Consider the following 25,912-nt stretch of genomic DNA (forward strand, 5'->3'; position numbering starts at 1 on the left):
ATTATTTTCCAAAACTGAAATATAAGGAATCAAAAACAAATAAGAACTATAGAGCCATGTAACCTCTTAATTTTAAAATCATCACGATGGCAAAAAAAAAAAAAAAAAGTTAAGAAAAAGTGCCCCTTGGTCATGAAAGAATACAGGCTTATATTTATAGTTCTCACTACTGTACTAGGAATTTTATTAACACCATTTCATGCAATAATCCCATCTGACAAATAAGAATATACTAAAAAAAGAATATTAATAATAATTTAATGCCATGTTAATAAAAATTTTATCACCAAAAAGGCATCAAACATTTTTGGTGCTACACATACTTTTTCAGGTACTAAGAACAAGTATTAAAAGTATTAAAACTCACATATGTGCACACATAATTGAGGCTCATGATACAGCAGTTAGAATGTATCATAAGGTACATTTCCAAAACTAAGAAACTATTTAGTACAAAACTGAATGATATTACTTGCTCATCTTTGAAACAAATATCTTTGATATTACTTGATATTATTGATAATATCTTTGATATTACTTGCTTAATCTTTGAAACAAATATCTATCAGAAGACCACAAATAATTTTATGAAATTTCTTATCAGAAATTGGTAATCATGAAATCTGAAGAAACATCATAGGGCATGGTAAAAATTCCTCCTTTAAAATTATAAGTGTCATCTCACAACAACAAAAATATAGAATACTATTGTCTCAATTTTACCATTTACTTAATAACTCCCTTGGATCTTGTGAAAATATAAGCCTATTAAAACATTATCATTTGGTACAAAATCTATTTCTACATGACCTCAAGATATAACAATTTATCAGAAAATTACAGCATCTGGAATAAAAGTCCAAAAGTTCCAAATTCTGGCTCTTATCAAACAGAGTCATCTTGAATTTTCAGAAAATATTAAGAAGAACATTTTACAGAAAATACCAGAAAGGGCTGGGGTATATAGCTCAGTAAAAGAGGACTTGCCTGGCAAGCACAGGACCCTAATGGCAGGGGAGAGAGGGAAGAGGAAAGGAAAGGAAAAGGAAAAAGGAATAAAGAAAAAAATAAAATCAAAGGAAAAAAAAATGTCAAAGGCTAAATAGAGGCTCATTAATTAATTGAATATACTCCTTTTAACAGATTTAAAAATAACTTGAAATAGTTTTGTAGTATTATCCTAACAAAACAAAACATTTAATATTCATGGAAATCAAAAAAAGATGAGATTAATTATTCCTGGTATGTCCAAGATATATTATTAATAATACAACAGCAATGTACTTGGGTACTGGATGTTATTTTTGTTGTTGTTGTTGAGAGGACATTAACATAACAAAAAAATCAACAATTTTGAAGTGAACAATTCAGTACCACTTCATATATTCACAATGATATGTAACTACCACCTTTACAGAGTTCTAAAATGCTTCTATTACTCCAAAAGAACAGTTTCCATTAATTAATTACTCCCCATTCACCCCTCCATTTAATTCCTAACAACCAGTTATCTACCTTCAAATTCCACAGATTTACTAATTCTGGATTATTTCTGACTGGTGAAATCATCTGATCTTTTGTGTCAAACAGTGTACGTTTTAAGGTTCATCCTTATTGTAGCATTTATCAGTAATTTCATCCCTTTCTGTGAATGAATAATATTCCATCATATGTATATAACACAATCTGTTATCCACTCCTTAAAGGATATTTTGATTGTTTCTACTTTGGGCTATTATAAAAGGTACCACTATTGATGTTCAGGTACAAGTATGAGAATACCTGTTTTCGCTTCTTTTGTCAGGTCATATAATAATTCTACATTTAACTTTTTGAAGAATCATCAAACTTTGCTCACAGTCACGAAAACATTTTGTATTAGCACAAGCAATGTATACAGCCATTACTCCATATCCTTGGCAATACATACTATTTCCTTTTTTTTTTTTAATTATAGTCATTCTAATGGGTATGAAGTAGCAGTTTTGATTTGAGGTTTTCATTTGCATTTCCTTAAAGATTAAAGATGGGAATATCTTGGCATGTGCTTTTCAGATGTTTTTATATCCCCTTTAGTACAATATTTATATCAGTGTTTTGCCCATTTTTAATGATGCTGTTTTTCTGTTACTGAGTTGTAATATTTCTTTATATATTCCACATACTAAATCCTTATCAGATATGATTTGCAAATATTTTTTCATTCTATAGGTTGTCTTTTCAATTTTAATAATGGCCTTTGATGCACAAAAATTTTTAATTTTGATAAAGTTCCAATTTTGTTGAATGTGCTTTTGGTGTCAGTCTATAAAGTACAAACTCTTTCTGTTAATAATACTCTGACACCAAATATGAGGAATTTATTCCCATACCAATCCATTTTCCAACACCAGCTAGTGTCCTATAATCCCACCTGGAATAGATCCCACAAACTAAGAATTCAGTCCTCTAGGCCTATGTCCATTTCAGATGTCAACTGTAAGTCTGACCCTTCCATATTCCTAACCAAATTATAAATTAGAGGTTCCTATGACCCCCTCCTCAGGTTTGATAGTTGCTAGAAAGACTCACATAACTCAGGAAGGCACTTTACTTCATATTACCAGGTATTATAAAGGATATAATTCAGAAACAGCCAAATAGAAGAGATAATGTTATAGGAAAAGGTATGAGGAAAGAGACACAGAGTTTCCATGCCTAGAACAGTGTATCCCACCTTTCTAGCACCTCAATGTATTACCAATCCAAGAGCTTTTCAAACCCCATCTTTAAGGTTTCAGATGGAGATTTCATTAAGACAGCATGATTGAGTATATCACTGAGCACTGGTGACTGAGTCAATCTGAGGTCATTTTCCCCTCCCTGAGGGCCAGTTGAAGGGGCTATAAGTTTCAACACTCTAATCATATGGCTGGTTCCCTGGGCAACCAGCCCCCATTCCCTACAGTCTTTAAAAAAGTTTATTACTTTAAGCTCAGGTGTGAATGAAAGATATCTGTTATGAATCACAAATCATGCACCAATCACCATTATCACTCAGGAGATTTCAATGGTTTTAGGAGCTATGTGTCAGGAACCAAGAACAAAAATCAAATATTTACTTCTTGTATTACAACATTACATGTATGTTAGAATCTACTGACAAACTCAAGGCCATGAATATTTACCCCTATCTTTTCTTCCAAGAGTTTTGCTCTTATATTTAGGTTACTGATCCACTTTTGATTAATTTTTATATATATAATGTGAGGTGGGGTTTCAACTTTATTCTGTTGCATGTAGCTATCCCAATTGTGAGAAGTTTGGTCAAGTTAGAAAAATCCACTGAAACCAAAAGGAAATTCAGATTTTTAAAAAATATTCCTATGTTAGCTATCTGAATCCCAAGGAAAAATTATTTAAGATACAGATGTGAAGACAATTTAAGATACTGAAAAGAAGTAATAATTTTCACAAGTATATAAAGAATTTTTTCACTGAAAACAGCTAAAATATAAGTATGCTGTTTACAGACTTCTCCCAGAGGAGGGGGCCCCCAGCTGTATGTCCCTGGGAGGGATGAATCTTGCCCTTTTTATAATTTCCAGTTTCTTACTTCTCACATCCCCTCCCTTTATCTTGCAAATTCAGTGAAACCTGGGAGAGGGGCAATTCAGCGGAGCCCTCCCAGGAATTCCCTGTTGGGAGGGACAATCTCCCCTGAGGCAGGTGACTTTTTAGTTATAGGTTAGGGGTACTAACAGTCCAGTACCACAGAGGCAGGTGACTCATGCCATGAGGGGGATGTGTACTGAAAGTATTAACATTCCATTCCCCTTTGGATCAGCTTCCATCTTCCTGACCTGACCCCATTCATCTATCTACACTAACTGTCTGACTTTAATTCTTGCTTCAGTATCACAAATAACAACAAACTAGAGATCTAATAGCTGGCTAGACAGACAGAAATTGGGAATTTCTGGGCAAAAAATGAGCAGACTCAGAAAGGCAACCTGCAAGAGGCTCGTGGAGCACCAACTCCATGACACTGCTGGAGGAGGATGTTCACCCGTGGAACACTGTCAGAGGGGCACTAAGTCAGTGTAGTGGCAGAGAACACATGCCTTAAAGAGGTATCAAGAGCAGCCCTATTAATTTCTTGTTAGAAAATCTAGAGACAATTGCTGTGTTTCAGAGCGCATCTGGACAACTGGACAACAAGGAGGCCCTGCAGCAACAAGTGCGTCACCCAAGCTAGAAGTTAAAGCGAGGCGCCCCGAGCCTCCTCCCGCCTAGGGCCAGTGCTCTGACTTGGTGGCAGGCCTCCAAGTCGAGGTATCAGTATGCTATTTAAAGAACTAAAACTTTCCTTTTTATAAGACAGGCAGAGAAAGGCAGTATCACATGCTCTCACTCATATGTAACACCTAAAAAAGATGACTGATATACAGATAAGAAACAAATCTTCACCTCTACCTCACACTGTACAGATCTGAATTCAGAAATAGGTTACTTGGTGCTTGTGATATATGTTTCAAATAATTTTAGCTGCTGTTAGCATTTGTCATTGTCAAAAGAACTCCTTACTTCAACTTTGAATTATATCTACTTCCTTTGCTTTTATGATAGTGCTCTCTAATCTCTGCTTGTCTCTATGATTACTCTCCATCTGTCTTCAAGAGTTTCAGTTCATCTAAGAACTTCTTACAGGGACCTATTTTAAGATTCTGTACTAAGCTCTCTTGCTATATTTACTCTAAGCAATCTTATTGAACAACTTTATCCATATTCATATATTTAATACCTAACCTTCAGGATAACACCTTCCAAATAGTTAAAACAAACTGTTGGCAAGGTTCATCCTACATTTCTTATATTCATAACAAATGTTCATATTAAAAATTGAACTCACCCTTATCTGCTCCAGCATTAGTCTCCATTTCATATAACCTACAATTTACTTATGTCCATATGATAAATTCTAAACCCTTTTTGCTATTTAAAGAGGATGGGCTGAGAAAGCAGAGACCCACAAGGGCTGAGTCTAGCAGTTCAGAAGTGGCCTAGGTCTCAGTTCTAGAAACTACCATCCTCAGATTTCCATCAGGTAGGTAGTGACCAAGGTCAAGGATGTATCTGGAGTTCAAGATCTGCTATTAGTCAGGATTTCCTCATAAAGCTGAGCAGGTTATGCACTGAAAAACTCTAGAAAGGATACCATAGATAAAATTGGTGAATGATTTTGCTATCATAAGAATAAAAACATCTGTATATTTTATGATATATGATTTATATGTTTAAAGTTCTTTTTGGAGTGTATAAATAATATATTTATTAAATAATTAAAAATAAAAAAAAATAATAAAATCATTTTTTGAGCAGGGCAAGATTTAACATACATTTCTTGTCACAGCATTTTCCCCTCCTTATAACCATTAAAATCTGATAAGTCAACAGGACATGCTAATGTAGAACATAAATACCTGAATTGCTTTCCTTATGATAAACCCTAAATTAATCTCAAAATCTTCAACATTGATTAACTCAAATGTACCCTCCTATTATATGATTACACTAAAATGACTGTTCACAGCAATTTTTAAGACGTCTTGTTGCTCTATAGGTGAACATCTGCCCTAAAATGATCCACAAAACGGAAAAGGAATTAATTCCATGGTTAGAGAGATATTTTCCTCCATGTCAAACAGATAAAAAAAAAATCACTTTTTGTGAATTTTTCACTATCAGCATTCCTGTTACCACTAGGGAAGCCAATCTAAAGATAAAATAGACAGCAAGGATGAAAGACTACAAAGAGAAATATAATACAAGTCCATAATGAAATCACTGAGCTACAGATCATGTAACTCTTCTTCTGAACTTCCAATTATGTGAGATTGATTCCTTAGGTCAATCTGAATAAGGATTTTCTGTTTTTGGCTTTAAAAGCACTTCAACTTCCTTTTTTTTTAAACCCATACAACCTTCCACCATCCATACTCAAATACAAGAATGAAGTTTCAGAACAATCCATACCCTGGAATCATTTAAATTCTTAAAAATCTTTTGAATTATTAAATAAATACTGCATTGAAAATCCCCAATGCATTATCAGGTGCCAAACAACCAATAGCAAATAAGCTTCTGATACATAAAAACAACCCCTTTGATTTCATGGAGTTTGTTCAAGTATGATGAAAAAGACAATAAACACAAAATAAACATCTGAACTAATCTGTAACAGACAAATGAGAAATAAATACTTTTGGAGAGAATAGCAAGAAAGGACTAACGTCAAAGAAGAAGCACCTGTAAAATGACAAGGAACTAGACACGAAAGATTGTGAGGGTATAATGAGTCCAGAGAAAGGATTCCAAGCAAAGGGGATTACATCATAAAACTGGGAGGGGGAAAAAAGTGACATTCTATGAACATTGCACTATAGAAGACTGCACTGTATACAGTAACCCCAAAGAAGAGAAGAGGCACGAAACAGATTAAAGAAGCTGGCAGGTACCAGATCACTAAAAATCTGACATCAAAGCTAAAGTTAAGGTGGAAGCTAGCTATTTTCCGCAATTTCAGTAGAAAGTCTTTAAATAAGTTAATGTGTTTACAACATATATATCACACACATGCACTGATGTATGACATATTATACACATACAATTTATGTCCATATGATAAATTCTAAACCCTTTTCGCTATTCGAAATCATTTTTTGAGCAGGGCAAGACATAACAGACATACACTCCTTGTCATAGCATTGGAATGCCTTTCATGACTTAGAAAAGTTCTCAGATTGTCTTTAGATTAGAATTATCTGAAGAGCGTCAAATTACTAATACCTAAGATCCAACAAAAATTCTGGAAAGGATCTTAGGCATCAGTATATTTAAAAGATACCCAAGTAATTCTAATATGTGCTTATAATTGAGAACAACTGTATGAAAATACCTTTCCAACTTCCTCACAACTCCTGCTGGGTGCCTATTGAATTTTCCTGAATATAATTTCCATTCTTTTCATATGCTTTTTTCTGTGACCTGGAATAACATTCACCTTTCCACTCAACACATCTAAATGCTAATTGTCTAAGTCTCAGCAAGACTGCAAACTCTGTTATTGTGCATATTATTTAACTAGCAATTATCAGACTACTGCTTTGAAAAATAAACTTTTTAAAATTCTTCCTAGTAACTAGCAAAGACCCAGTTGCCTAATAAAAACATACTTACTGATTTCATACTATTCTGTGTTTAACATTTAGTTACAAGTCTGTTTCATCTGTAGGTAAGCACAATAAATATTGTTTACTACCTTAAAAGGTCAATGTTATTCATTTATTTATTTTTGGCGGTACTGGGGATTGAACCCAGGGCCTTAGGCTTGCAAGGCAAGCACTCTACCAACTGAGCTATATCCCCAGCCCAAGTCAATGTTATTTTTAAATTGAAACTGGAGTTACATATATAGCAAAATTAAAAATACAAATAAGTCCGATTGCCATAGCTCTCAACTCAGAGTCTGCATATTATGTCATAGATAAAGATTTGAATTCAGAACTTCCAATACTAAATGCCTTTAAATGGGTGTACAAATGCTGATCATTTTTTCCCCACATTTTTTTATTGGTGCATTATAATTATACATACTGATGGGATTTACTGTTATACATTCATACAAGCACAATATAATAACATAATCTGGCCAATACCACCCACCAGCACATCCCCAACTCTCTTGCTATCTCCCACCCCTTGGGACTTTTCTTATACTGATCTCCATTTGATTTTCATGAGATCTGCAACCACCTTTCTTTTTCTTTTTCCTCGCTAGCTTCCACATGGAAGAAAACATTATCCTTAGCCTTGAGTTTAACATACTTCACTTATCATAATGCTCTCCAGTTCCATTCATTTTCCTGCAAATGACATAATTTTTCTTTATGATGAATAAAACTCCATGTATATATATAACCACATTTTCTTTATTCATTTGTTCATTGATGGACACCTAGCCTGCTTCCACAGTTTGGTTATTGTGAACTGTGTTGTACTTGGGTATGCATGTATCACTGTAGTAAGATGACTTTAATTCTTTAGGATAAATACCAAGGAATGGTATAGCTAGCTGGTCATATGGTAGTTCCAGGCCTAGACTTTTGAGAAACCTTCATACTGATTTCCACAGTGGTTATTCTGATTTACACTACTCTCAACTGTATAAAAGTGTTCCTTTTTCTCCACATCCTCTCCAGCATTTATTATTATTTATATTCTTGATGATTGCCATTCTGAGAGGTGTAAGATGAAATCTCACTGTAGTTTTGATTTGCATTTCCCTAATTGCTAATGATGTTGACCATTCTTTCATATATTTGTTAGTCATTTGCATTTCTTCTTTTGCAAATGTCTGTTTAATTCACTTGCCTATTTATTAATTGGGTTACTTGATTTACTTGGTGGTTTTTGAGTTCTTTATACATTCTAAATATATAATATATAATCATCTTTCAGAAGAATAGCTGAAAAAGATTTCCCCCCATTCTGTAGGTTCTATCTTCACTTTCTTAATTGTTCCCTTTGCTGTCCAGAAGCACTTTAATTTGATGCCATTCCATTTAATAAAACTTAGCATTATTTCCTGAACTTTAGGAGTCCTACTGAGAAAGTCACAGCCTATGCCTATATGCTGCAGTGTTGACCCTACATTTTCTCCTAGTTTTTTGTCTAATTCCTGAATCTTAGATCCATTTTGAGTTGATTTTTGTGTAGGGTGAGAGTTAAGGGTCTAATCTCATTCCTTTATATATAGATAACCAGTTTTCCCAACACCATTTGTTAAAAAGGCTGCCTTTACAATGTTAAGGAATGTTCCCACTATCCCTATTTTTTCTAGTGTTTTGAGCATGAAGGGGTGCTGTATTTTATCAAATGCTTTTTCTGCATCTATTGAAATAATCATTTGATGAAGCCCATGGCTAATATCATTCTAAATGGTGAAAAACTGAAAGCATTCCCCCTAAAAACTGGAACAAGGCAGGGATGCCCTCTTTCACCACTTCTATTCAACATCGTTCTTGAGACTCTAGCCAGAGCAATTAGACAAACCAAAGAAATTAAAGGGATACGAATTGGAAAAGAAGAACTCAAACTATCCCTGTTCGCTGATGACATGATTATATATTTAGAGGAACCTGGAAATCCCACCAGAAAACTCTTAGAACTCATAAGTGAATTCAGTAAAGTAGCAGGTTACAAGATCAATGCCCATAAATCCAACGCATTTTTATACATAAGTGATGAATCTTCAGAAAGAGAAATTAGGAAAATTATCCCATTCACAATAGCCTCGAAAAAAATAAAATACTTGGGAATCAATCTCACAAAAGAGGTGAAAGACCTCTACAATGAGAACTATACAACACTAAAGAAAGAAATTAAAGAACACCTTAGAAGATGGAAAGATCTTCCATGTTCTTGGATAGGAAGAATTAATATTGTCAAAACGGCCATACTACCTAAAGTGCTATACAAATTCAATGCAATTCCAATTAAAATTCCAATGACGTACCTTACTGAAATAGAGCAAGCAATTATGAAATTCATCTGGAAGAATAAGAAACCCAGAATAGCTAAAGCAATCCTTAGCAGAAAGAGTGAAACAGGGGGTATTGCAATACCAGATCTTCAACTCTACTACAAAGCAAGAGTAACAAAAACAGCATGGTATTGGTACCAAAATAGAAAGGTAGATCAATGGTACAGAATAGAGGACACGGACACAAACCCAAAGAAATACAGTTTTCTCATACTAGACAAAGGGGCCAAAAATATGCAATGGAGAAAAGATAGCCTCTTCAACAAATGGTGCTAGGAGAATTGGAAATCCATATGCAACAGAATGAAACTAAACCCATATCTCTCACCATGCACGAAACTCAACTCAAAATGGATTAAGGACCTCAGAATCAGACCAGAGACCCTGCAGATTATAGAAGAAAAAGTAGGTCCAGATCTTCAACATGTCGGCTTAGTATCAGACTTCCTTAACAGGACTCCCATAGCACATGAAATAAAAGCAAGAATCAATAACTGGGATAGATTCAAACTAAAAAGCTTTCTCTCAGCAAAGGAAACTATCAGCAATGCGAAGAAAGAGCCTACAGAGTGGGAGAATATCTTTGCCAATCATACTTGAGATAGAGCACTAATCTCCAGAATCTATAAAGAACTCAAAAAACTCTACTCCAAGAATACAAATAATCCAGTCGACAAATGGGCTAAGGAAATGAATAGACACTTCACAGAAGAAGATCTACAAGCAATCAACAAACATATGGAAAAATGCTCAACATCTCTAGTAATAAGAGTAATGCAAATAAGAGTAATGCAAATGGATTTGAGTAGTATGAGTGGTTAGCGATTTTAGATAAACCACCCTAAGATTCCATCTCACCCCAATTAGAATGGCGATTATCAAGAATACGAGCAACAACAGGTGTTGGCGAGGATGTGGGGAGAAAGGTACACTCATACACTGCTGGTGGGGCTGCAAATTAGTGCAGCCACTCTGGAAAGCAGTGTGGAGATTCCTTAGAAAACTTGGAATGGACCTACCATTTGACCCAGCTATCCCACTCCTTGGCCTATACCCAAAGGATCTAAAATCAGCATACTACAGAGATACAGCCACATCAATGTTCATAGCTGCTCAATTCACAATAGCCAGACTGTGGAACCAACCTAGATGCCCTTCAATTGATGAGTGGATAAAGAAGCTGTGGTATATATATACAATGGAATATTACTCAGCCATAAAGAATGATAAAATTATTTCATTTGAAGGCAAATGGATGAAATTGGAGAATATCATGCTAAGTGAGATAAGCCAATCTCAAAAAGCCAAAGGAAGAATGATATCGCTAATAAGTGGATGATGACACATGATGGGGGGAGGGAAGGGTTAGTGTTAGGGTTAGAGTTAGGGTTAGGGAGGGGGGCAAGTATGAAGGAAGAAGCTCTGTATAGAAGGAAAAGAGGGGTGGGGGGAAGGGAAAAAATAACAGAATGAATCAAACAACATTACTCTATGTAAATTTATGATTACACAAATGGTATGCCTTTATGCCATGTACAAACAGAGAAACAACATGTATCCTATTTGTTTACAATAAAATAAAAAAATAAATAAATATTAAAAAAAAAAAAAGGGGGGCTGCCTTTTCTCCAACATGTTTTTGACACCTTTGTGGAGGATCAGATGACTATTGGTGTATGGGTTTGTCTCTGGGTCTTCTATCCTGTACTAACTGGCCTATGTGTTTGTTTTTATGCCAGTACCATGCAGTTTTTGTTAGCATAACTCTGTAGTATAATTTGAAGTCACATCAACCGTGATGCCTCCAGCATTGCTTTTTTGGCTTAAAATTGCTTTGGCTATTCTGGGACTTTTATTCTTCCAAATGAATTTTAGGACTGCTTTTTCTAGTTCTGCATCTTCATTGGTATTTTGATGGGGATTGCACTGAATCCATGTATTGCTTTTGGTAATACGGTCATTTTAACAATATTAATTCTGATCTGTGAACATGGGAGGCGTTTCCATCGTCTAAAGTCTTCTTTAATTTCTTTCTTCAATGTTTTATAGTTTGCATTGTAGAGGTCTTTCACCTCCTCGATTAGATTTATTCCTAGTTACTTTTTTTTTTTTTTTGAGGCTATTATGAGTGGAATTGTTTTCCTGATTTCTTCTCAACAGATTTATTGTTAGTACAAAGGAAAGCTATTAATTTTTGTATGTTAATTTTGTAACCTGCTACTTTGCTCTAGTAGTATTTTGGTGAAATTCTTTGGATCTCCTAGGTATAGGATCATATTATCTGTAAACAGTGATAACTTGACATCTTCCTTTCCTATTTTTATCCCCTTTATTTCTTTCTCTTGCCTAAATGCTCTAGCTAGAATGTCTAGTGCTATATTACACAGGAGTGGTGAGAGTAAAATTCCCTGCTCCAGATTTTAAAGAAAATGCTTTCAGTTTTTCTCCAGTTACTAGGTTGGCTTTGTGTTTTCAGATATAGCCTTTATGATGTTGAGTTAGATTCTTTCTATCCTTAGTTTCTTCAGTATTTTTATCACAAATGGGTGCTGAATTTTGTCGAAGGCCTTCTCTGCTCTATTGAGATGACTAAGTGATTTTTGTCCTTAATTTTATTTATGTGATGAATTGCACTCATTGATTTATGTATATTAAATCATCCTTGCATCTCTGGAATGAAACTAACTTGGTCATGGTGTATAATCTGTTTAATATGTTGTTGAACACAATTTACTAATATTTTATTAACTATTTTTACATGTAAGTGTGATACTGGCTTCATAGAACAAATTTGCAAGTGTTCCATCCCTTTCTATTTCATGAATTAATTTGAGGAGTATTGACATTAGTTCTTCTTGAAAAGTTTGATAGAACTCAGCTGAGCATCCTCATCCTGGGCTTTTCTTTGTTGGAAAAGCTTCTATTGCATTGCTAGTTACAGGATTTCAGGTTTTCTATGTCCTTATGATTCAATTTTAGCAGATCATATTTGTATAGAAATATCCATTTTTTCTAGGTTTTCCAACTTATTGGAGTATAACTTTTCAAAATAGCCCCTAATGATCAAATGGATTTCTGCGAAGTCTGTGGTGATTTCTCCTTTATCATCTCTGATTTTATTAATTTGGGTTTTCTCTCTTTTTCTTTTGGCTGAGGGTTTATCAATCTTATTTATCTTCTCAATGAACCAATTCTTTGTTTCACTGATATTTTGTATTATTTTTCATTCTCGATTTCATTGATTTCAGCTCAAAAATCAATTATTTTCTTCTTTCTACTGGTTTTGGAATTGGTTTATTCTTTTTCAAGGACCTTGAGATACATCATTAGGTTACTTATTTGGGATCTTTCTAATTCTCTTATGTAGGCACTCAGAGCTACAATGTTTCCTCTCACATGCTGATCTTGATTTTAATTTCACAACAAAGTATGCTGTATTATAATACCAAGGTTCCAGAACTCATGACAAATTAAAAACAAAAAAAAAGTTTAACCTTTATTTCCAATCCCTATGTAATACAGACTAAATTTAAGAATCTACGGTTAGCTGGGCACAGCGGCACACGCCTGTAATCCCAGTAACTCAGGAGGCCATGACAGGAGGATGGTTAAGTTTCAAGATAGCCTCAGCAACTCAATCAATGAGGCCCTAAGCAACTTAGAAAAACCCTGTCTCAAAATCAAAGAAAAAGGACTGGGGATATAGCTCAGTTGGTAGAGTGCTTTCCTCGCAAGCCCAAGGCCTTGGGTTCAAATCCCCAGCACGGCAAAAAAAAAAAAAAAAAAAAAAAAAATTCAAAGAAGAAAAAGGGCTGGGGATGTGGCTCAGTGGTTATACACCCCTGGTTCAATCCCTGGTATTTAAAAAAAAAGAAAGGCAAAATTTTTTGTAGGTGGCATAGTCTATATTTTAAAATAAATTTCTTTAAATTTCAACTTGTCTCTAAAGATGAATATTTTTTTATTTGTTGTCATATGTTCACTTTTAGAGTTATATGAGTTTTTTCTCTTTAGTCACTTGATAATGTTACAGAATGGGTGGGCACTAGAAATCTATGAGCTGGGCATGGTGACACATACCTATAATGTGAGTGACTTCAGAGAATTATTTCCATTTTTAAGAAGAAACTCATTTCATACCTTTTAAGGAATTTTTAAAAATTTAACTCAAACACTATAAAAATAATGTTAGTTTTTAAATGTTTACCTGTCTTAAATATTATTTGAAAAAAAAAATCTATGATTAAATACTACATCCTAGGGAAGAAATGGTTTTAATTTTTTAGAAGTTTAATTAATGAGTAAAAGTTTTATTTCCTGTCAGTCTTGATAAATTTCTGCCTCCCAGAGAACTCCAAACATGACAAAGTAAATATAAACACATGCTAACAGTCAGTATAAATGACCCACTATGAAGAACTATATTTCTTTAAAATGACAATGAAAAAAGGGAGTTTTGTTTTAAAAGCAGAAAAATCAGTCTTACCTTTTTCTTCGGGCTTCACAGGAAAAAACTTCTTCTCTGTAGCTACGAGGTCAGGCTTGGGAGCTGGTGGAGGGTGGGGGGTGGAGTGAATACTTATTCAAAAATAATTTTATAGTACAGAGACATTTAACTAAACAGTAGTTTTAAAATAAAAACAGATGACACATGATCTAACAGAAACAAGGAATCACCTGGCTCAATTTCTAATCCCGGACCTGCCAATATTACCCTCAACTCTGTGGTTTTATTTCCTTCTTTGTCAAATCCAGGAGTCAGAGTTCTTAATCTCTGCTATACCGAGTCCCAGTAGAATGTTCTGTGATGGTAAAAATGTTCTACTTTTGTGTTGTTTATATTCGACTAACAAGTACTTGAAATGCTACATTTATGAATAGAAAACGGGATTTTTTATCTTATTTAATTAATTTTAAAAGTACCATGTGGCTAGTCACTACCATATTGAATTGTATAGTTTTATAGTAAGTCTCCAACACACAGTTCCATAAAAATCACTTTAAATTTATGTTTTCTTTAGAATTAGATAAGCAAATATAAAGTTGAAACCAAAGAGAAAGGAAGGGCTTGGATTATTATAAAAGACAGCCTATCTTTCAAAGAAATAAAAATTTTACCCCACTTGTAAAAATCAGATATTTAGGAACAGAACTTATGGAAATAAACTCTAAAACTTTTACTACTGATACTTTTAGTGTATCATATTTATTCAACTATTTTAAAAATTCAAAAATTTCATCTATCTTGTTTCACTCAGCATTATCTTTGAAAGAAGAGTACATAAATATTAATTTTTCTTTGAGAAAGTAACAAATGGGTTTTATTTTAAAAGGTAGAAGGTTCCATTTGGAATTGTGGAGTGAAAAATTTTGTGATGCTCCACAAGGACTAAAAATAAACTTTCAACCCCTAGATCAGCAGTTAATGATATTGTTTCATGGAGAAAGTCACAGAAAATGAAATAAAATCCAGAGATCCAATCAGATAAAGGGAATGTGGATACAGAACAATGTACAATGATGGTGGTACATGATGCTCAGTGAAGTATGGGAATATCTTCATCTGTACTTAGATTTGCCCCATTATGTTTCTTATCGCACAGCTTTTGATTTCACATAAATGTAATTATATACATACAACTTCATTTTTTTCTCATTTCCAAAACCATTATTATATTGCAGAATACTTTCATATGAAGAATTTTTGTAATTCAAAAAGAAAGAAAACAGGGAAAAGGGTTCATTGGTTAAGTGACCCTGGGTTCAATCCCCAATACCTAAATAAATAGGTAGAATAAATAATTGCCAAGTCAATACATAGTTTTCTAAAATAGGTTAAAACTCCATCAATTTTATTAATTAGGTATTTCATATAACTAAAGTAGCTAAATTTTATTCTTCCAGATCCTTATTTTATATTATTTTTACTTTTCAAAATAGTGATATAATAATGCATGTGAACACTGAATTTTTATACAGCTCTGAAAAATTATTTTATTCTTGGATTTATTAATAAAAATTAGTGGTTTACATTTGACACAATCTTACCATTTTAGAACTTAAAACTATGAAAATTAGAAAACTAAATAATGTGTTTCTGACATACCTGGACCCTTAGCAGGAGGTGGTGGTTTCTTTGGTTTCTGTTAAAATAATAATGGTAAAAGTGATTAACTAGTTACTTATTAAATATTTATAGTTAAAATAAATTCTGATCATTAATAATCTAAATTATAAAATCTCTCTCATCTCACTGTTGCCAAAAATGATAAAATGCTAAACTCCTAATAAAGTGTCACTGAAAAACACTTATTACATTAGAACAAGTAGCTTCCTTAATCAAAATCCAGTTAAATATTTCAAAACTTATCAATGAATTCCATAAACCTCAAAAATCTTAATGACAAAAGTGTTCCACCTTGTCTCCACAACTTTAAGATTGCTAAATACCATTTTACCTATATTTCACAGCTAAGGGCAATAAGGCAATGTGGCAGGACAAGAGAAAAAGAGATCTTGTTTAAAAAAAAAACAAGATCAATTATAAATTATTTTTCTGAACTTAAAGTGAAGGTTAAAGACAATGGTCTCTTTTTCTTCTATAAGCATTCACTCATTTTTACAACTTAATACCTTAAAAAAATTGAGACACGTTTCTAAATATGAACTTAGTTTTAAACTTAATCACTAATGCAAGACTCAGTCTGAGTTTACTCTGAGAATTGATAGAGAAACATTAGGTCTTGTAAGGAGACAAAAGCTTGCTTCACTGTACTTAAGTAAAGCTTCTCAAAAACATTTAATATAAATAATTTTCTTCAGCTAGGAGTGGTGGCATATGCATATAATCTCAGCTAACTGAGAGGTTGAGAAAAAAAGATTTTGAGTTACGGGCCAGCAAGAACCCTGGCTCAAATTTTAAAAAAGTTTCTTCTAGGAAGGTACTAATGTATCCAACTAGTACACCCAGGCTTTTTCTTATTTTAAAAATACAAAGTAAAGAAATCTAAACTTGGCATGGTAGAGCACACCTGTAATCCCAGCAGCTCGAAGGCTAAGGCAAGAGGACTACAAGTTTGAAGCCAGACTCAGCAGCTCAATGAGGCCCTAAGCAACTTAGTAAGACCCTATCTCAAAATAAAAAATAAAAGGGCTGGGAATGTGGCTCAGTGGTTACACGCCCCTTCGTTCAATCGCTGGTACCAAAAAAATAAAATAAAATGAAAAAGAAGTCTTAAGATTACATTTTGGTATATACAGTCAGTAGTATATACAGTTAGTGAGGTAGGAATAAAGCGCAGAATTGAAACATTATATTATTTTACTGTAATTCAATACATATTTTAAAAAACTCCTTCATAAAAGTTATTCAATAACAAGGCAAAAAACCTGTTTTTGAAAAAACACTGGCAAAATGTTAAAGTATTATCATCACTGAAAAACAAAAGCTTACTGGAAAGTCCTTATCCAGTTCACTTATCTGAACAGCAAAATTGTCTGGAAATACTCCTTCTTTACCATTAAGTTCACCCTTCCACCACCCAGCTTCTCCAGTTTCCTAAAAAGCATAGCAAAACATAATTAAAATAACAGAATTATCTTTAAATAAGGAAAAGGTTTTCAAAAAAAAGAAAATAGTGAAATCCAATACCATTACAATAAAAAGCCAATCTAAACAGATCACGAGGTCCTACTCTAAAACAGAGTATTCCTTGTACATTACATTTAGCAGCAGTTACAAAAAACTGGGTTTAACTTTTGAAAATAATTTTAAGATTTTATCCACAAAGTTAAAAGGATTTTGGGGGAGAGGAGAGAGATAAAAGGAATTAAGAAAGAGAAGAAGGTAAAGAAAGGGAAAGTAAGACTTTCAAAACTGCCTTTCTTAATATTCTTCTTAATACTAAAAATTACTTATTTGGTAACTTTAGAAATTAACAAAATCTTCTAAGCTCCTTCCAAATATCCAAACTTGAATGAAAAATTAAGTGCCATGAGTTCAAACTACATGGATATTAAATTATATACATTTGTGGAATTCATATTAAATGAATAGATTTTAGCTGCTCTACCATATGGATAAATATGTGAGACCAAATATTAAATTTGCTTCACTATGGTAACCTTATTATTTATCTGTATCTCATAACAAGGTACCATACATTAAAAATACAAAATAAATTTTATTTTAAAAAATTACATATACTAAGTCATCTGATAACAAAGTCTAAACCAAGGGGAGAAATTTCAAAAATTAACTGCAGTGCTATAGTAAAAACAAAATATTTATAACTTAGAATTCTAAGTATTATTATAGGATTCTGTCCACACCAAATACTATAAGGTTTTTCCTTTATTTTACTGCAGAATTCTTTCCAACATATAAAATCGCTTCATTCTTTGAAATAACTACATCATTTCCTACAGGACAAAGAATTTCATGACCATTTACATACTGATGAACATTTAAGTCATTTCCCTATGTTTCTTCTTTTAATATTACAATGTTCCAAACAACACATGGGGTTGGGGGAGGAGGGATGGAAAAGAATTAAGTATAGAAATCTGGGAACCAGGAATTAATAAAGAAAAAAAAAGCAATATTATAGTTAACTAGCTTCCAATGTATCAATTAAAACAAACACAAACAATAAAAGATGGCTGGAAAAAAAAATAAGAACTTACTGGGCACTAATTATGTGCCAGGTCTAGGGATCTAGAAATAAACAAGATGAAGTCCCAGCTCTTCTGGAGCTTACATTCTAGGGGCAATATAAGAATTAAGCAAAATATGCCTATGAATAAGTTAAGTGACTCACTGAAAAATACCTTACCTTACTTATCAAATGGATTATCTCCCCTTCTTTAAAAGAAAGTTCGTCTTCATTGGTACCTTCATAGGCAAATAATGTTCTACAATATTCCTTAGCTGAAATAAAAAATACAAATAGTGGCTTATACAAATTGATTCAGCAAATACTTATTACACCTCTATTTTGTGAAAAGAAATATACACAAGAAATTTAAATTTATCTTTAAATTTTAAAATTTAAAACTTATAGCCAATACTGTATGTTAAAAAACAACTTCACTAATCGTTCTTCAATTAATTACTAAATGTCTGCTATATACTAAGCACAGCTTTAATGCAAGGGCATGCATCAATGAACACAGAATGCCAAAATCCTTCATTTCATAGTGCTTACATCTAGTAGGAGTTAATATTCTGATTAAGTAATACAGTGCATCAAATTCCTTCCAAAAGCCTAATATATTTAAGTATGTTTCTACTATAGAGGTTTTATTTAAAAACTCACCTTTAATTTTACATTCGGTATCTGTTTTTGTTATCTCCACACCCATTTTGGATCCTATTGACTGTATGATTAAGGGCTAAAACAGAAAAGGATGGTATCAACTTGCTTAAGTTAGAATAAAGATAATATCACTAAACAAAGTTTCCATTTACAGTTATCCAGCTTTCCCTATGGTTTCTGTAGTCAGGTTAATACTGTGACTAGAAACTCAGAAAAAAAGATATCTCAAATATTCCTAAGTGGTAGCTCATAATGCTAATTTTTTAAAACTCTTTAAGGATGAAAAACATACTCTGATACTCAAAACACACTATCATAATTTAATTTTAGAGTTCTAAAATGAGACTGCAGGCATTTCACATATATTATAACTTAATTTTCTATCTGTACAATTAGAAATTATTATTCCACCCTTTTTTATATTAGGAAGCAGTTAAATAATCTTTCTCACAATAACAGTTAATAGCACAGCCCAGATGTGAACCTAGAAATCTGACTCCAGAAAGTATACTCTTAACAATACTAAACCTTAAAATAACAAAACATACATTAAAAAAAAAAAAAAATCTTATAATTCATTACTATCTGAAAATATTTAGGTAATGTCACAACTCTTAGTCTACTTAGATATTTTTCCATTTTAAGTTAAAAATCTGAACACACTTAGCTGCCACTGTGTGTTTTCTATTTATCTTTCAAAATACTCACTTTCATTTCTTCCAATTCTAATGACAGTATCTTTCAATCTGGTGTCCCCTTACAAACATAACAAATGTACTCCCTATTTATCAAAGAGGAAGGGAACTCAAGAGACTATTCTCATGAACAACTGAGTAGTGGATATTATTAATGATGACTGAAAGATTACTAATATAATCATTAATCAAATATTTATCACTATAATTGTAAGCTTTTACAGTTGTAAGAGACCCTAGATCATCTAGTGTAATATCCCTTTTAATGCAAGAATTGCTTCCAAAACACTCTTGCTTTATGACTGTAGACTACCATTTTTAAAAAATTAGACTCCATAATCTTAATGCCACACAATTTCAGAGCTAGGAGAGAACGTGGTAGGAAGTGAATATTCTCAACAAAAAAAAGAAAAAAAAAAGAAAAGAACAGAAAGTAAGTGGAAGTTCTCTTCTTGAACCCAACTCACTACTACATGGGAAAATTTGTAGTAGCAAGCTGGGAAAGGAAAAAAAAAAAAAAAAAAAAAAAAATATATATATATATATATATATATATATATATATTGAGACCAATCACCCTGGGAGAAAACTACTGAACTACAGAACTGTATTTCACTAACAAAGTGCAGTTAAAATTAGCACATAAATATCAAAATATTTAAAATTTTAAATGTGTGATAAAGTGATACAAATGAGAACTACAGGGAAAATATGCCCCTAAAAATCAAAGGAAATGTTTCTTACCTGAAGTACTCACTCTTTCAAAAATACTGACACTAGGAACAAAAAGTTCAAAAGAAATACTCTAAAGACTAGCAATTTTTCTCTCAAAATAGTTCACTTACGTCACTTCTTTTGAAAATGCCAATATGATATCAATGAAAAATAAAACTCCATACAGAGGTCAGATCATTAAATTTACTCTGGATTGGTAATCCAGAGTAAAGTTAAGTAGTAGCTAATTAATTTACTATCTCATTCTGAATTCGTTTTAAAATGGCCCACTTTAGGTATGCATAAAATTAAAATAATACAGAAGAAAACTTTCCCCTTTGGATTTACACTAAACCTAATTTTAAAACATAAGGCTTTCATTTAGAAAGAGTTTATGTTAAATTAACCAAAATAAGCACTCTAATTTCATAGGATTCAAACAACATTAATCATTGCAAATTTGGAAACAAAAGTTTCTCAGGAACTTCTCATTCATAACCAAATTATTAGCAATCTCAAAAAAGGAAATCATACCACAGTTGCAAACTGCTCTTTACATTAAAAAAAAAAAAAAAGCTTAATGTGACAATGAGTAGAGTTAATCTAAGTTAAATACATCATTACCACCTTTTCCGTTTTTTTCTCTTCTGTTTCATTACTGGAGATTCTTGTTCTAAGTTTCACAGAGCCTTCTTTAAAAATATCTCCAAATCCAATTCCTCTAATTTTCTTTGGCTGAGTAATTGATCCAGATGCAGTTTCATTCCCATTCCCTGGAGAGGGTAAAGGTGAGGTAGGCCCAGGCAAAACAGTTTCTGAAAAAATAATTTATCTTTAAAGAATGACACCCACAATCAGAAGTCTATATCCCCTACCATAATGTCTATATGCTATATCTCCTCCTACTTAAAAAAAAAAAAAAAAGGTAGAATAAACAAAAAGAAAATTAATGATAAAACTACTGAAATATCCAAGAGTAAAAATTATTTATATGGATTTCTGCTGTATAAAACAGTAACAATTTTAAGCAAATTTAACTAATAAAATACTAATTAAGAAATTCAGGAAATCATACCATTGAAGGTCCCCAACCAGATGCTATGATTTAAATGTGCCCTCCCCACCCCCATTCCCGTCAAAGATTCCTATGATTGAAGTTTGGTCCCCAATGTAAATGGTATTGAAAGGTGGCAGGACTTTTAAAAGGTTAAGCATACTGAGAGGTGATTAGATCATGACCACCCTAGTAAAGAGATTTAGGCAACTCCATCAGGAGTAAGCCTGGCCTCTCCCTAGTTTCTTGAACTTCCAGAACTTATACTAAATAAACATCTTTCTTTATAAAGTGCTTAATTTTAACAACACTATAGCAACACAAACTAAAACGAGATTATATCAAATTCACAGTTTTGGCCAAGACAAAACTGAAAGAAATGTTAAAATGGGAAAGTATGACCATTTTTAAAAATTAACATGACTCAACTGACTAAAGGTGGGTGATTGCTGAATACAAAAATTGGGAATGTTCTAAGGTATTTATTTTTAAGAAATCGAAAGAAAAAAAAACAGTAGTTCAAGAACTATCATTTTAACTCTGTTCAGATGAAGTAACTAAAGTCTAATTTTAAAGCAAATTCCAATGCCAACTTAACATAATAAATAATTTAAAGTTTAAAAGATAGGTTTAAGAAAGATTTTACTTTTTTGCTCAGTAACAAGGGTTCTTATATACAGATCCAATGAGTCCATGAACAAAATGCCTCCACAACCCTGAAAAATTGTGTGCACATATTCTCAGGAACAAATTTATGGTTAAAAGAGGCACGGTTCTTTTTAGACTCCCAGAGAGTTTTCCAATCCAAAAGAACAAAGCTCTAGAGTAAATCACAAACAACTGCCCAAAAACTTTTCGGATTAGAGTTAAAAAGTAGAAAACTTTGTATTACTAGTTCATTGAGATAGTCTGTTGAAGTATAACAGTAATGGAGTTAACCATTTATATTTATTCAGGGCTACTTCCGTGCCAGACACTCTGCTAAATACTGAACATTTATATCTATTTTTCTCAACTACCACATGGGCGTCTTATTAACATTATTACTCTTCACTTTAAAAAAAAGTAAACTGGGGCAAAGAGATATTAAGGACTTTCCCAAGGACCTTATTTTTTAGTAAGTAACTAAGCCAGTATTAAAATAAATTCGAGATGACGCCAAAGTCATAGTTGTAAACACTTTATATAATGCCTTGAACCATAACTCTTTTTTTATTTTTATATATTTATTTTTATTGTAAACAAATGAAATATCTGTTGATTCTCTGTTTGTACATGGAGTAAAGGCATACCATTTGTGTAATCATACATTTACATAGGGTAATGTTGTTTGATTCATTCTGTTATTTTTCCCCCAACCTCCCACCCCTCTTTTCCCTCTATACAGTCCCTCCTTCCTCCATCCTTGTCCCACTCCCACCCCCCATTAAGTGTCATCATCCGCTTATCAGTGAGATCATTCCTCCTTTGGATTTTTGAGATTGGCTTATCTCACTTAGCATGATATTCTCCAGATTCATCCATTTGCCTGCAAATGCCATAATTTTATTATTCTTTATGGCTGAGTAATATTCCATTGTATAAATATACCACAGGTTCTTTATCCATTCATCAATTGAAGGGCATCTAGGTTGGTTTCACAATCTGGCTATGGTGAATTGAGCAGCTATGAACTTTGATGTGGCTGCACCTTTGTAGTATTCTGCTTTTAAGTTCTTTCGATATAGGCCGAGGAGTGGGATAGCTGGGTCAAATAGTGATTCCATTCCAAGCTTTCTGAGGAATCTCCACACTGTTTTCCAGATTGGCTGCACTAATTTGCAACCCCACTAGCAATGTATGAGTGTACCTTTTCCCCCACATCCTCGCCAACACCTATTGTTGCTTGTGTTCTTGATAATCGCCATTCTAATTGGGGTGAGATGAAATCTTAGGGTAGTTTTGATTTGCATTACTCTTATTACTAGAGAAGTTGAACATTTTTTCATATGTTAGTTGATTGCTTGTAGATCTGCTGTGAAGTGTCTGTTTATTTCCTTAGCCCATTTGTTGACTGGGTTATTTGCCATCTTGGTGTAGAGTTTTTTGAGTTGTTTATAGATTCTGGAGATTAGTGCTCTATCTGAAGTACAGGTGGCAAAGATTTTCTCCCACTCTGTAGGCTCTCTCTTCACATTGCTGATAGTTTCCTTTGCTGAGAGAAAGCTTTTTAGTTTGAATCTATCCCAGTTATTGATTCTTCCTTTTATTTCATGTGCTATGGGAGTCCTGTTAAGGAAGTCTGATCCTAAGTCGACATGTTGAACATTTGGACCTACGTTTTTATCTATAAGATGCAGGGTCTCTGGTCTGATTCTGAGGTCCTTGATCCATTGTGAGTTGATTTTTGTGCAGGGTGAGAGATAGGGGTTTAGTTTCATTCTGTTGCATATGGATTTCCAGTTTTCCCAGCACCATCTGTTGAAGAGGCTATCTTTTCTCCATTGCATATTTTTGGCCCCTTTGTCTAGTATTAGAAAATTGTATTTATTTGGGTTTGTGTCCATGTCCTCTATTCTGTACCACTGATCTACTTGAATATTTTGGTACCAATATCATGCCGTTTTTGTTACTATTGCTTTGTAGTATAGTTGAAGTTCTGGTATTGCGATACCCCCTGCTTCGCTCTTCCTGCTAAGGATTGCTTTAGCTATTCGGGGTTTCTTATTCTTCCAGATGAATTTCATGATTGTTTACTCTATTTCTGTAAGGTACATCATTGGGATTTTAATTGGAATTGCATTGAATCTGTATAGCACTTTTGGTAGTATGGCCATTTTGACAATATTAATTCTGCCTACCCAAGAACATGGGAGATCTTTCCATCTTCTAAGGTTTTCTTTCATTTCTTTCTTTAGTGTTCTGTAGTTCTCATTGTAGAGGTCTTTCACCTCTTTTGTGAGATTGATTCCCAAGTATTTTATTTTTTTCGAGGCTATTGTGAATGGGGTAGTTTTCCTAATTTCTCTTTCTGAAGATTCATCACTTTTGTATAAAAATGCATTGGATTTATGAGCACTGATCTTATATCCTGCTTCTTTACTGAATTCACTTACGAGGTCTAAAGGTTTTCTGGTGGAATTTCCTGGTTCCTCTAAATATATAATCATATCATCAACAAAAAGGGATAGTTTGAGTTCTTCTTTTCCTATTCATATCCCTTTAATTTCTTCGGTCTGCCTAATTGCTCTGGCTAGAGTTTCAAGGACAATGTTGAATAGAAGTAGTGAAAGAGGGCATCCCTGCCTTGTTCCAGTTTTTAGGGGGAATGCTTTCAGTTTTTCATCATTTAGAATGATATTGGCCATGGGCTTAGCATAGATGGCCTTTATAATGTTAAGGAATGTTCCCACTACCCCAATTTTTTCTAGTGTTTTGAGCATGAAGGGATGCTGTATTTTATCGAATGCTTTTTCTAAACCTATCGAAATAATCATGTGATTCTTGACTTTAAGTTTGTTGATATGATGAATTACGTTTATTGATTTCCGAATGTTGAACCAGCCTTGCATCCCTGGGATAAAATCCACTTGATCGTGGTGCACTATCTTTTTAATATATTTTTGGATGTGATTTGCTAAAATTTTGTTGAAAATTTTTGCGTCGATGTTCATTAAAGATATTGATCTGAAATTTTCTTTCCTCTATGTGTCTCTCTCTGGTTTAGGTATCAGGGTGATATTGGCTTCATAGAATGAGTTTGGGAGGGTTCCCTCCTCTTCTATTTCATGGAATACTTTGAGGAGTATTGGAATGAGCTCTACTTTAAAGGTTTTACAGAACTCAGCTGAGAACCCATCTGCTCCTAGATGTTGTTTTGTTGGTCGGCTTTTGATGACTTCTTCTATTTCCTTACATGAAGTTGATTTATTTAAGTTGTGTACATCCTCCTTGTTCAGTTTAGGTAATTCATATGTCTCTAGAAACCTGTTGATGTCTTCAAGATTTTCTGTTTGTTGGAGTATAGATTTTCAAAATAGCTTCTAATTATGTTTTCTATTTCAATCGTGTCTGTCGTGATGTTTCCTTCTTCATTCCGAATTTTAGTAATTTGAGTTTTCTCTCTTCTCTTTGTTAGTGTGACTATTTATCAATTTAGTTTAGTTTTTCAAAGAACCAACTATTTATTTTGCTAATTTTTTCTATTGTTTGCTTCAAATTCATTGATTTCAGCTCTGATTTTAACTATTTCCTGTCTTCTACTACTTTTGGTGTTGATCTGTTCTTCTTCTAGGGCTTTCAGCTGTAGTGTTAAGTCCTTTGTTGATTTTTACTTCTTTTATTGAATACGCTCCGTGAAATAAATCTTCCTCTAAGTACTAATTTCATAGTGTCCCAGAGATTTTGATATGATGTGTCTTTGTTCTCGTTTATTAAGAATTTTTTATTTCCCTCTTAATGTCTTCTGTTATCCATTCATCATATAATAGTGTATTATTTAATCTCCAGGTGTTGGAGTAGTTTGTTTTTTATTCTGTCATTTATTTCTAATTTCAATCCATTACGATCT

At 33.1% G+C, this 25,912-nt stretch overlaps 1 protein-coding gene across 3 annotated transcripts in view; it reads right to left on the minus strand.

Annotated features, from left to right (window-relative positions):
* The window catches only part of CD2AP (CD2 associated protein), a 147,401-nt gene that overhangs the window by 19,460 nt on the left and 102,029 nt on the right, over positions 1 to 25,912 (minus strand). For 2 of the 3 annotated variants that reach the window (XM_079148305.1, XM_079148307.1), the window contains exons 6-11: positions 20,937 to 21,124; positions 18,901 to 18,976; positions 18,418 to 18,512; positions 17,037 to 17,141; positions 15,690 to 15,726; positions 14,070 to 14,132 (exon numbers count right to left, since the gene is read on the minus strand). In XM_079148305.1, coding sequence (XP_079004431.1) covers positions 14,070 to 14,132; positions 15,690 to 15,726; positions 17,037 to 17,141; positions 18,418 to 18,512; positions 18,901 to 18,976; positions 20,937 to 21,124 — 564 coding nt within the window. The remainder of the gene's footprint in view (positions 1 to 14,069; positions 14,133 to 15,689; positions 15,727 to 17,036; positions 17,142 to 18,417; positions 18,513 to 18,900; positions 18,977 to 20,936; positions 21,125 to 25,912) is intronic. The other variant, XM_079148306.1, reaches the window with a different exon arrangement.

This window comes from Sciurus vulgaris, assembly GCF_902686455.1.
Source record: "Sciurus vulgaris genome assembly, chromosome: 7".
Taxonomy (NCBI): Eukaryota; Metazoa; Chordata; class Mammalia; order Rodentia; family Sciuridae; genus Sciurus; species Sciurus vulgaris.